The sequence below is a fragment of the Leptosomus discolor genome, chromosome 8 (assembly GCF_034619465.1).
Source record: "Leptosomus discolor isolate bLepDis1 chromosome 8, bLepDis1.hap2, whole genome shotgun sequence".
NCBI lineage: Eukaryota > Metazoa > Chordata > Aves > Leptosomiformes > Leptosomidae > Leptosomus > Leptosomus discolor.
The window spans coordinates 60120083-60132222 of record NC_141398.1 but is presented as its reverse complement, the minus strand read 5'-3'; the positions used below and the strand labels follow the sequence as shown (position 1 = coordinate 60132222).

The 12140-nt window shown below is 65.1% G+C and overlaps 2 protein-coding genes across 2 annotated transcripts; one reads left to right on the top strand and one right to left on the bottom strand.

Annotated features, from left to right (window-relative positions):
* Window positions 1–367: 367 nt before the first annotated feature.
* On the bottom strand, window positions 368–4806 carry CTU2 (cytosolic thiouridylase subunit 2). The gene is made up of 15 exons (XM_086469190.1): window positions 4727–4806; window positions 4000–4074; window positions 3229–3307; window positions 3075–3134; window positions 2937–2997; window positions 2681–2790; window positions 2317–2597; window positions 2095–2230; window positions 1860–1991; window positions 1649–1740; window positions 1460–1551; window positions 1272–1359; window positions 1122–1188; window positions 987–1045; window positions 368–896 (listed from the first exon to the last, which is right to left on the bottom strand). Exons 1-15 carry the CDS (start codon window positions 4804–4806, stop codon window positions 833–835), a joined length of 1476 nt encoding a protein of 491 aa, XP_086325316.1. The 3' UTR covers window positions 368–832.
* A 146-nt stretch (window positions 4807–4952) lies between these two features.
* RNF166 (ring finger protein 166) lies at window positions 4953–10548 on the top strand. The gene is made up of 6 exons (XM_086469084.1): window positions 4953–5146; window positions 6352–6508; window positions 8041–8153; window positions 8504–8618; window positions 9071–9178; window positions 10171–10548. Exons 1-6 carry the CDS (start codon window positions 4953–4955, stop codon window positions 10234–10236), a joined length of 753 nt encoding a protein of 250 aa, XP_086325210.1. The 3' UTR covers window positions 10237–10548.
* Window positions 10549–12140: the final 1592 nt, after the last annotated feature.

Here is a 12140-nt window from a genome sequence, read left to right as displayed (position 1 = left end):
ACCCCCCTCCCGCCCCCCGCCAGCTTTCCTTCCCGGGGACATCACCGCCAATGCCTTAACCAGCCCCTTCCCCAAAGTTGGGGCCGTATCGTGCCGGGCGGGGGGGAGGCAGTGGGATGCAGGGTGCTCAGCGCTCGCTTTTCGGGAGGATGTTTTTCCGACGTTGCTTTGAAGCTGTCCGACCTGCGGAGACCATGTCGTGCCTTCCCGGGGTGGGGGGGGGTGGCAGGAGCTGGACACCCCCCCCCCCCACGCCACGCACTGGGCACCCCTGGCTGCTGGGTGGAGAGGGGGGGAGTCAGGAGCTGGCCCGTGCCCCCTCCCCACTCTCCCCAGCCCTCCTCCAGAACCAGGTTGAACTCAAAAGCAATAGCCCCCCAGCCCCAGGATGGGGGGCCCTGGGTCATAGCCCCCCACCCCACCAGACAGGGGTGGGGGCTGGCAGCCCCAGCTGGACTCTTTGACACTTGTTGTGACTTTGGTTTTGTTATTTTTATTAATTCAAATGGTTTATTTATACAGATATCTAATAAAACAAAGTTGAGGCCTCCCCGGCTGGTGCAGGGTGGGACTGGGGACCTGCTGCCTCAGGGGTGGGGGTACCAGCACCTCTGGCCCCCACTGGATGGGGACTGGGGGGGTCTCCTTGCCCCCCAGCTGTAACCAAAATGGGGTGTAAAAGCAGATACCTGGGTGCCAGAGGGTCCCCAGGGGCTCTGCTTCCCCCCCATTCTATGGGGCATCCCTGGGCGGAGGGGTGCTGGTGTGGCACCCTGCCCCACTGGTGCCCCAGAGGGATGGGGGTCTGTGTCCCCCGCTGTCCCCAGCCCCTTCAGCTCTTGCTGGGCTCCTCATCCTCCAGTGGGACCTCCTGGCTCTGCTGCTCCATCTCTGCTCTGCAAGGGACGGACACAGCGTGGATGGACGTACGTGGCCTTGGGGACCGAGCCGGTGGGGTGGGGACCCCCCCCCTAGGTCCTCCCTACCTGCGGATCCTGCGCCGGGCCTCAGCGCGCACGTAGGGCGGCAGCGTGGCAAGGGGACCCTGCAAGAGAGGGGCCGTGGGGATGGGGACCCCTGTCCCCGAGGAGAGCCGCCCTGCTGCCCCCCCAAAACCTTACCAGTTCCTTGAAGGTGAGGCGGCAGCCGTAGCACAGCAGTGGGATGAAGGCGGCTTTGCTCTCAGCCCTACGGGGACAAGGACACTCAGCGGTGCCGGGGTGGTGGCCCTGGTTGCTGGCATGGCATCCCCCCCCTGCCCACGTGCTCACCCCGCTGCCGAGGCACCCTGGCAGCACCCGTTCCCAGCTGGCTCCGGCTCCTCCGTGATCAGCGTGGGCTCCAGGGCCAATTCCTCCTCTGCAAGAGATGGCAGGGGTGCAATGAGGGGGGGCGCATGGCTACCTTCCCCCCCACCCCCCCAAATCCCTGGAGTCCCCCACCACTCCCCCTCACTCACCCCCGGCGATGTCCAGGCCGCACAGGCAGAGCAGGCAGCGCTGGGACTCGCTGCTCGCCTTGGCCGGAGCCGGGCTCAGCTTCTCCCCCGTCCTGCAGCCAACATCGGGGGGGTGAAGGGGTGCACCCCGCTCACCCCCAAACCGCCCCTCCCCCCGGGGGTGCCCCTGCTCAGGGGATGGTGCCATACCGGTAGACGGTGCTGATAGAGGAGGGGAAATCCTCCTGCAGCCCCAGGAGGAAGCGCTCCATCAGGCGGTGGATGCTGGGCTTCTCCCGGCGCTGGGGGAGCGAGGAGAGGGGGATGAGGTGGGGGGGGGGTCCCATCCCCACTGTGGGGACACAGAGCTTGGGATTCCCCCCCCCCCGCAACGCCCAGAGGGGCCAGGGGATGTTCCCACCTTGGTGCGGAGGGGCGGCACGATGACGGTGGGGACGTCGAAGAAGTGGTTGTAGAAGGCGATCTCCTTGGCCATGTACTCCCGCATGGGCCGCACCACCATCACGTCGCCGTGGCGGTTGTCCATGAAGCCCTGTAGGTGCGTGGTTGCTGAGGGACCACCGAGCCACGGACCACCCCTCTGGGTGAGGATGGCCGTCCCCAGCTCGGGGACAAGGCGCCAGCGGGCCGCTCACCGTGTCGACGGCGAGGAAAGCCCCGCGACCCAGCGCGAGGTTGGTGAGGAGCTTGACGGCCACGCGGGTGCAGCTCTCGCCTGTCATCACCTTGGTGTAGCCCCTGGTCCGGGCTGTCTGCAGGATGAGGTGGGTTCTAGGGGGGGGGGACATAAGGTGACACCAGCTCAAAGCCACCGCGCCACGCCCAGCGCCGGCGCCGGGCAGGATCGCTCCCCTCACCGCAGCATCTGCAGCAGCTCCTCTCTCGCCGTCGACGTCTCCACGGCCTCGAAGAGCCGCAGCAGCTCCTGGGTGAGGGTGGCAGAGGGCAGGCGGGGGGCGGCGGGGGGCCCCGCTGGCATGTCCTGGGTGCTGAGGCCAGGGGGTGAGGTGCCACTGTCCCCGTCCCCCTCCTGCCGCTGCTGCTGGATGAAACCCTCCACAGCCTCCTTGTAGGAGGTGCCGGGCTTGCCGGTCCCCTCCGGCCCTGGCCGCAGGATGGATGCGGGCAGCTCCAGCGCCTGCAGGGCAGAGATGGGTACCAGGGTGGGGGCTGGGGGCAGCTAGGTGTGCCCCCCACGCCCTCCATGTGTCCCCCCAATACCTGCTCCAGGTGGGCCACGTGGTAGGGGAAGCCGGTCGCCTGCAGCAGCGTCTCCATGCAGGCCAGGCTCTGCTCCCGCTGCGCCGGGCTCTGCCCACACACCGCTCCCTCTGCGAGGCCACGGTGAGGAGGGGGCACCCAGCCCATCCCCCGGGGGTGAGGGGGACACTCCAGGGTGCCACAGCCCCGCTGGGTTGGGTGACAGCCCCCAGCCCTGGACCCTACGGCGGGAGCGGGCGGTGGGGCCAATCCTTACCGTCAACGTAGATGAGGCCGGGGACAAAGCGGAGCCTCTTGGCCGTCTCCCGGCTGAGCCCCTGGCAGAGACGCGGGGTGAGGGCGATTGGCGAGCCATGCCCGCGCCCCCAGACCCCCCCATCACCCCGACTCTCACCTCCTGGACCTGCCGGAGCATGGCACTGGAGGCCGGCCCCCCCGACAGCGCCAGCAGCACCTGCGGGGACATAAGGGACGGTCATCGGACCTGGTGCTACCACCCGGGTCCCCCCCTGCCATGCGTGTGTGTGTGTGTGTCCCGCCCCGGGTACCTTCTCTCCCGGGAAGATGATGCGGTTCTTGCCCAGCATCGCGCGGAACTTGTGCACGAAGTACTCGCGGAAGCAGCCGCTGTGGGGACGCGGGGGCACGGCCCTGAGCTGCGGCGTGTCCCCCGGCCCCCAGCCCTCAAGTCCCCATGCCCCGAAATCCTAGAACCCCCTGGCTCCAAGCCTTGACATCCCTGAGACCAAATGTCCTCAAACCCCAATGTCCCCAAGCCCCAATGTCTCTGAGACCAAATGTCCCCAAGACCAAATGTCCACAAGCCTTGACATCCCCAAGACCCAATGTCCCCAAGACTCGATGCCCCCAAGACACAATGCCCCCAAGCCTTGACGTCTCTGAGACCAAATATGCTCAAGACCCAATGTCCACAAGCCTTGATGTCTGAGACCCAATGTCCCCAAGACCCAATGTCCCCAAGACCTAATGTCCCCAAGCCTTGACATCCCCAAGACCTAATGTACTCAAGCCCCAATGTCCCCAAGCCTTGATGTCTCTGAGACCAAATATCCTCAAGACCCAATGTCCCCAAGATCCAATGTCCCCAAGACCAAATGCCCCCAAGCCTTGACGTCTCTGAGACCCAATGTGCCCAAGACCAAATGTCCAAAAGGCTTGACATCCCCGAGCCCCAATGTCCCCAAGCCCCAATGTCCCCAAGCCTTGACATCCCCAAGCCTTGACATCCCCAAGCCCCAATGTCCCCAAGCCCCAGTGTCCCCACACGCTGCAGACCCGTCCCGGTCCCGGCCGCTCACCGGCAGAAGGCGTCCCCGAGGCGGATGACGAGGGCGGCCGAGCCCTGCCGGCACTTCACGCAGGGCCGTGGGTGGCTGTGGGGGCACGGGTGGTCACCGGGCAGCACCGGGGGCACCGGTCCCTGACCCACCCCGGGGGCAGAACCAGGCGGGGGAGTGGAGATCCCAGCCCCCCGAGGGTACCGAAGGCAGCACCGGGAGACACCGGGGAGGTGTTGGAGGAGTACGGGGGGGGCGGGTACCGGGGGTAGAGGCAGAGGGGGCAACGGGGTACAGCAGGGAGAACGAGGACAGCACCGGGGGGGTACCGGGGGTAGCTCCGAGGGTACCGGTAAGGACACTGGGGATAGTACCGGAAGGGTTACCGAGGGTAGCACCGGGGGGATACGGGGGAAGTACCGGGGGCAGCACCAGAAGCAGCTCCGGGGGCGGGGGGGTACCGGAGGGATACTGGAGATAGCACGGGGGTACCGGAGACAGCACCGAGGGGGTACCACGGGAGTAGCGGCGGGGTATCGGGGGTAGTACCGGGGGGATACGGGGGAAGTACCGGAGGCAGCACCAGAAGCAGCTCCGGGGGCGGGGGGGTACCGGAGGGATACTGGAGATAGCACGGGGGTACCGGAGACAGCACCGAGGGGGTACCAGGGGAGTAGCGGCGGGGTATCGGGGGTAGTACCGGGGGTAGTACCGGCGACAGCACCGGGGGCCCATCCCGTGCTCCCACCTGTCTCCCGGGAGGCGGCGACGCCGTGCCGGTGCCGGCTCCGCCCCGCACCCTCCATCGTCCCCCGCCGCCTCGCACATGGCGCTGCCGCCGCCGCCGCCACTTCCCCCCCCGCCCCCGCCCCGGTCCCTCTCCGGTTCCGGCCGCCGTCGCGCGCCGATGACGCGCCGTCGCGCCGTGACGCTCAGGCCCCGCCCCCTCCGCCGCCGCCGCCGCCGCCGCCATCATGTTGCGGAACCTGCTGGTGGCGGCGGCGCAGCGGCCCCAGGCCCCGGGCGGGCCCCCACGGCCGCCGCCGCCGCCGCCTCCCCCCCCCGCTCCCGCCGGCCCCGCCGCCGAGGCGCTGGAGGCGCAGTTCAGCTGCCCCATCTGCCTGGAGGTGTTCCACCGCGCCGTCGGTATCGCGGGCTGCGGACACACGTGAGGCGGGGACCGGGGCTGGGGGGGGGCGGCGGGGACACCCCACGACCACCACGGCTTGGCCTAACCCCCCCGCTCCCCGGGGCAGGACGCCCTGGGCTCTGCCACCCCGCCTTGCACACACCCCCCCCCCCCCCCCCCGGGCTCTCCTCAGCCGGTTACCGGGAGCCCCGCCGCTGCTCGGCCCCTCCATCGGGCGCCTTGCCCCCACCCCGAACCTTTTTTGGGGTGCTGCCCAGTCGTGTCCTGTCGTCCCCCTCCCCCCTCCGTGCATGGGGTGCACCCAAGGGGTCCTTTCCCCCCGCTGACCACCCCACCCCCCCTTCTCCCTCTGCCCCCCCCCCCGGCAGTGCCAGCTGGGGGCTTGCCTGGGTGTCACCCCGACCCCCATGGGTGCCGTGCCCCCGAGGGGCTGCCACGGGGAGCTGGGGGATGCTTGTGCCCCCCCTCCCACCCCCCAGCGTTTTGGTGACGTCTTGTCCCCCTTTCACGGCCTATTTTTGGGCCACTTGAGGCCATGGCGCTGCTTGGTGCCCCAGTGGGGTCTCCCCCCCCCCCCCCCCCAGCTTATTTGGGGGCACTTCACGGGGGGGGGGTGATGCCAGGGAGCTGGGGCAAGAGACACCATGACTTTCCCCCCCCCCCGTACTGGGTGCCGTGAGCTGGGTGGGCAGGTGGAGGGGGTGGGGACGCTGTGACAATGGTGACTTTGTGGGGACCCAGCCGCTTCGCCCCCACCCGGGGGGGTCCTTTCCTGCTCTTCCTCTGCGCTGCTTTGACTCCTCATCCCCGCTCCTGCGGGCGGCAGGACCTGGGAAGGAGCCGAGCCGGGGTTATCCCTCGCTTTATCCTCCTGGATGCTCGGCGCCGGGATTTGTTTGGCTCCGCTCAAATCCTCTCCGGGACACCGTGGTCTGCGCCCCCGCGGCCTGTCCAGGGAGCTCCGTCAGGGCTTGGGGTACCCCACACCCTCTCCCAAGCTCCCAGTTCCTCCCAGTGGGGCTGCCTGAGGTGCAACCCTCTCCCAAGCTTCCAGTCGGGATGCTGATCCCTGGGTTTTGGCGCTGCCCTGCAAGCCTGAGGTGCGCAGGAGTCCCCGAAAGCGGGGTCCTGCTTCCTTCCCTCCCTTCCTTCCTCCTCCCGGGTTGGGGTGCTGCTGGGCCGCTCGACGCCGCTCTCTCTGTGTGTGTGTGTGTGTGTCCCAGGTTTTGTGGGGAGTGCCTGCAGCCCTGCCTCCAAGTGCCCTCCCCTCTCTGCCCGCTCTGCCGCGTCCCCTTCGACCCCAAGAAGGTGGAAAAAGCTTCCAGCGTGGAGAAGCAGCTCTCGGCCTACAAAGCTCCCTGCAGAGGCTGCAGCAAGAAGGTAAAGCTTGGGGGGGGGGGAAAGCCGCCTGTTCCCATCCCGTAGCGCCGGGAAAGGGAGGTCACTTGGTGTTTGTGGGGTCCCCGAACTGCGCCGGCGAGGCGTGGGGTCCCCTGGGGGAGTGGGGCTGAAGGCACCTTTGCCAGCGAACTGGAGCGATGATTAGACTGGGGGGCGGGGGGGGACACACACACACACCTTTCAAAGCGATCTGAGGGTTGCCGGCAGCGCGGAGAGGCTGAGCCAAACCAGCTCTGCTGCTGCTCCGGGCGAGGGTCAGGATTTGAGCTCTGGTGCTGTGATTCCCAGCGTGGGGAAGCGGAACCGTGGGGGAAGCTGAGCCGGCAGCGTGGCCTGGGGCAAGCTGGGGCGCTTCAGGGCCTGGCCGTAGAGCTGGGATTCCCCCCGCTGGTGGCTTCTGTTGACTTCAGGGATCTTCTGGTAACTCCTCGGCGCTTTCTGGCTTCTCTTGACTTCGGGGATCTCGTAACTCCTCGGCTGCGGCACGGGAACGATCCCGTGCGGCGTCAGAGCAGTTTTGGGGTTTGCCGCCTCTCAGCGGTTCCTCCTTTGCAGAGGAAAACGGAGCCGCGGGAACGCAGCCCCGGTGGCTGCCGTGTGACCTCTGGGGACGCGTGGGGCCAGCCTGCAGCCCCAAATCTCCGTCCTGGGGGGCCGGCGCGGCGGTGCCACCCCGGCGTGGGTCATCCTGCGCCGCCCTGGTGTTTGCTCTGACGTCGGGTGGTTGACGGGGGGTCGCCCTCACCGGAAACTTCTCTCCGCTGCGGCAGAGAAGCCGGCGCTTCTGTACGGCAGCGCTGGGGAGCACGGGGGATGGCTCCACCTGATGGGCTTCAAAGTTACGTTAAAAATTCAGCATTTTATATCCTTTTTCTGCAAAGTCATGATCTTTAATATATTTTAACATAAGTGTGCGTGTTATGCCCACTGTTAATGTTGACATTTACCATGATTAGTCCACCCTATTAAATAGTTTCATTAATACTCCTATATACTAATATAATCATTGGTTATTTTACTGATCAAAATCTCTGATATACAAATCAGGATGGGGAGGATGTGAGGGTCTTCACCTTAACGTTCCTTAGTTTCTGTGGTTTCATCCCACAAGATAAGAGAACTGGCTGAGAACGTCCAATTTCACCCCTCGTACCTGTCTCCTGCCTCCCTGTTCTGTTCTGCACAGTTTCACACCCGCAGCAGCTCTGGCTTGGGCCGTTTTCACGAGGCGTCTGCTGTCTCTGAGCCTCAGTGAGGTTTTGGGTAGTTCTTACCGTCGTGTAAATGAACTGAATCAGGAAATGAATACCAAACTTCAGTTATTCATTAAAGCAATCAAGTTATTCACTAAAAGCAATTCGTTATCCATGAAAAGCGATTATCTATTCAAAATCCAAACCTGGTGATGACAACTTGACCAAAACTGCTCTCCCGAGCTCGAGCAGAGGCGCCAGCACGGCGAGAAGGCGCCGCAGCCTCTGGGAACGTTTCTTTCCCTCCTTGTTCTCCAGGTGACCCTGGCGAAAATGCGCTCCCACGTCTCGTCCTGCGCCAAGGTGCAGGAGCAGATGGCCAACTGCCCCAAGTTCGTCCCCGTCGTCCCCACGTCCCAGCCTATCCCCAGGTACCGCCGGGCGTTGGGTGGGGAAGCGTGTCCCTCCCTGTGCCGATGTCCGTCTTCGTTACAAGCCCTGAAATCCGTGGGTTTGCTTTCTCGTGGGCGATCGCAGCGAGAAGCAGCAGCACCTTTTCCCTCCTGCAGCCCCTGCGCCGCCCTGAGCGGGGCACGGGAGGAAGGACTGGCCAAACTGGGGTGGTTCAGGCTGTGACTGGGGCGGGAAGGGGCTGGGCTGGTTTCTGCGGTGGGTGGGTGGCACAAAGGCGGGCGGGGGGGGGGGGGGGGGCGGCTGGGTTCGTCAGGGATCAATCCAGTCCCTCCTTGAGGGGATCTGAGCTCGTCCTTGCTCCCTTTAGCAATATTCCCAACCGCTCCACGTTCGTGTGCCCTTACTGCGGGGCTCGGAACTTGGACCAGCAGGAGCTGGTGAAGCACTGCATGGAGAACCACCGCAACGACCCCAACAAAGTGGTGAGCGGCGCTGGGACGGGCTGGTTTTGTGCGGGGTGGCCCCTGGGAACGCAAACACACCGTAGGTGACGCCGCACCCCGGCCTTTCCAGCTGGTTTATCCCTTTGCTGGGACCCGCCTGGCTCTCTGGAACGAGGAGCTGCCTCCGTGACCCTCTGCCTGCAGCCCTGGGTGGTGCAGGGTTTCCCCCTCCCCCATGGGTTGACCGAGGTGAGGAACTTGAAGCTCTGGCACCGTCTCAGAGGCGCTCACGTGCGGGTCAGCGGGCTAAAAGCCACCAGGGCTACGTGCCAGAGGCTCCCTGCACTGAGGGATCTGCTTGGGAGGGGGGCTGAGGGACCCCCTGTTTAGCACATCCTCTGCAGATAACCCTCTCGGGAAGGAGAGGGACCACTACTCACCTCTCTGGGAGGGGTCTCTGCCCACGAGTCATGGGTTCCCCATTGTCCCAGGTGTGCCCAGTCTGCTCGGCCATGCCCTGGGGGGACCCCAGCTACAAGAGCGCCAACTTCCTCCAGCACCTCCTCCACAGGCACAAGTTCTCCTACGACACCTTCGTGGTGAGTACGGCCCCGTGCCGAAACGGGGGGGGGGGGGGGGGGTCGCCCCCCGCCCGAGAGCGGCTGGGAGATGAAACCAGCCCTTCCCCTCCCGTGCTGGGACCAGCCCGTCCTGCAGTGCAGCCCCTCGGGAAGAGAAAGGGACGGATCCTCCTTTGGGCTTTGCGGGAAGCACGTGGCACGCGTGTAGCCCCACTCGGGAGACCCCCAGGGATGGGAGGCTGGGCTCCCTGGGGGGTTGCTGGAGCTGGTTGTCATCAGACCCACCAGGAAAAAGCCTCCGGAGGAGGAGAGGGAAATGTTACCGCTCTCTGTGAAAGTAGATTGTTTCCAGTGCTCCATTAAACTCTTCCCTGGAGGAACTGGAACACAAAAGCCCTTTTCTTGGAGGCTTCACAAGCAGTGGGAGGGGAGCAGCCTTGCAGCAGGGGGGGGTCCCCCGACTGCTGCACGTGGGAGGTATCCGTGGCCCCCCCTCTCGGGGCGTTGCTGACCCCTCCTGTGTGGGGGTGAGGGTGTGATCGCCCAGCCTTGGCTGCAGGGACCCGGGGGAGGTTTGGGGAGCATCCCGCTTTTGTTGCGGCGCCCTTAGATGTCGGGGAAAGGGACCCCCGCCTATTCACAGAGAAATAGCCACAATTTAGGGAGCGGTGGCTGCGTTGCCTAAACCCCAACCGGAGCCCTGGGGCAGCCCGTGGCCTTGCTGGAAAGCTTCACCCTTGGGCCCCAGCGTTTTGTGCGGGCCTGTTTCATCCCTGCCCGCTGCCAGGTCTGAGAGCGGGGCTGATGGTGGCAGGTTCCAGGCAGGAGAAGGGACCGTGGGGGCAAAGCACACCCCAAAAAGCACGGGTGTGCCGGAGGAGGTGGAGCCTCGCAGCCTCCGTGGCTCGATAAGGAGCAGGGAGGGCTCCTTGCCGTGGCCACCCCCCGTGGCCCAGCCGTGCTAAACTCCCCTGATCACCCCTCTCTGGTGTTTTTTTTTTCTTTTTTAGGACTATAACATCGACGAGGAGGCAGCGTTGCAGGCTGCCCTGGCCCTGTCGCTCTCCGAGAACTGAGGGTGACCGCGGAGCGTCGGTGCGGACCCCCCTCCCCACCCCGGCGGCTCCTTTGGCACACGCGGCGGAGCTTGGCAAACCCCCCCCCCCTCCTGGTGTGACCCGCTGCTGCCTCTCTTCCCTTTCCTCTCTGGGCAAATCCCACCTTGTTGAAGAAGGTGGAGTCTTCAGTGGGCGAGCAGAGACGGCCGCTGCTGGGAGGAGAGAGGAATCGGCGCTGAAGGGCTGGGATCCTCGGTTGGGCCCTTCATAGCCGCCTACGGAGTATATCCCTATTTATTAGATCTATTTATTATTAGATGCTTTTTGGCACCGTTTGTCTTCGTGCTCTCTGTCGCCATGGAATAGGTACCTCAGACTGATGCATTTGACACAGAAATGCCCTCGTTTGAAACTGCAATCACCCACCTCCTTCCCAAAAAGGAAGACACAAGCACGGAGCATCTTTTTTTTTTTCAAACCCCACGAGGCCGTTCCCAGAGACGTCGGTCTGTCAGGCTGTTCCCAGAGACATCAGTCTGTCCTGTCCCCCCGCCCCGTGCTGCAGGCAGGAGCTGCCTCCTTTGCCTGCCACTGCGTGGGCAACCCCGGGGCGAGGCGGTTGCCCTCGTGCCGGCGGTGGGTTCGGAGGAGCCTGCGGGGACGGCGCCCGGTGAAACTCGTCACCTTCCTCGTTTTGTACCGGCTCTTGTGATACCCAGTTCTGGCGGTTTTCTACACGAACCGGCGTTAACGCCTTTTCCACGTTTTCTAGAGCGGGAACAGCAGCTCCTACTCTTCACGCTGCAATACTTCACCGGGGACAAGAGTTATTTTTATGGAACATGATGAAGAAAGTCTATTTTTTAAAAAAAAAGAAACCCAAACCAACGGCCACGCTGGAATCCGGCGGGAGGGCGGGACTCCGCGGGGGAAGCCCACGTGTGCCCTCCTCGGTGACTTCTGGGCCCTGGTTTTTCCCTCGTCGGTGTGTTGCTCCGCAGGCCGGTGGCGGTGCCGGAGAGGCCGGGTCGGAGCAGCACCTCGTTGGCTGGAGGGGCAGGTGCCGGGCATCGCCGGGCTCCTTTTTTGGGGAGGAGCAGCAGCACTGCTTGTGTTCTCCGAGAGCTGCCCACCCTCTCCGGGGCAGAGCTCTTGGTGGCTTCCCCCTGGCAGGCAGAGCTCCGCGGCGCTGCCGGCTGCGGCCACGAGCAGGGCGTGATCCTGAGCGGTGGGAGCGGGTCGCTCGGTCGTGGCACGCTGGCGCTCGGTGCGGAGCGGCTGGGCTGTGGCAGGGGGGGACGTCGTGTGTGTGTCCCCCCCCCCGGCGCTGAGCACCTTGTCCCCCCCTGAAATAAGGGGCTGCGTCTGCCTCTCGCGGGTCTCTCGCTGGGGATAGGGCACGCCGGGGCAGATGCTGAGCGGCGAGATGCTCCGTAGCGTCCTGCTGAGCCGTCCCCTTCCTCTCTGCCCTGCCTGGCGCTGGCGGCGTTTGCTCTGCCGGGCTGGGAGAGGGTGGCAGGGAGGTCTCTGCCAGCCCTCGGGTGGGTTTGCTGCCAGCCTGAGCTTGGCCCGCCTTGCAGAGCTGCCTGCGGGGACCCTGCCACCCTTCGGGGTGACGCCGGCGACGGGACCAGCCCAGGGCTCGCTGCGAAGGCACCGCGGGGAGGTGGTGGTTTGTTGCAGACCTCCCGGTGCTGCTTTCCAGCCAGGGTTTGCAGAGAAGAGGGGTGGGAGACCAAACCCTCTGCGTGTCCCTGCTCGGAGGTGTGCCCTTGTGTGGTTTATCCAACCCCTCGTGGTTTATCCGAGACCCGGCTCCAGCTCTGCTCTAGCAATACCGTCTTGTTTTTTTTTTACTCTTGATTTAAATGGTACGGGGTGTTTTGGGGGGGTTGTGAGCTCCCCCGTGCCGCTGCCAGCCC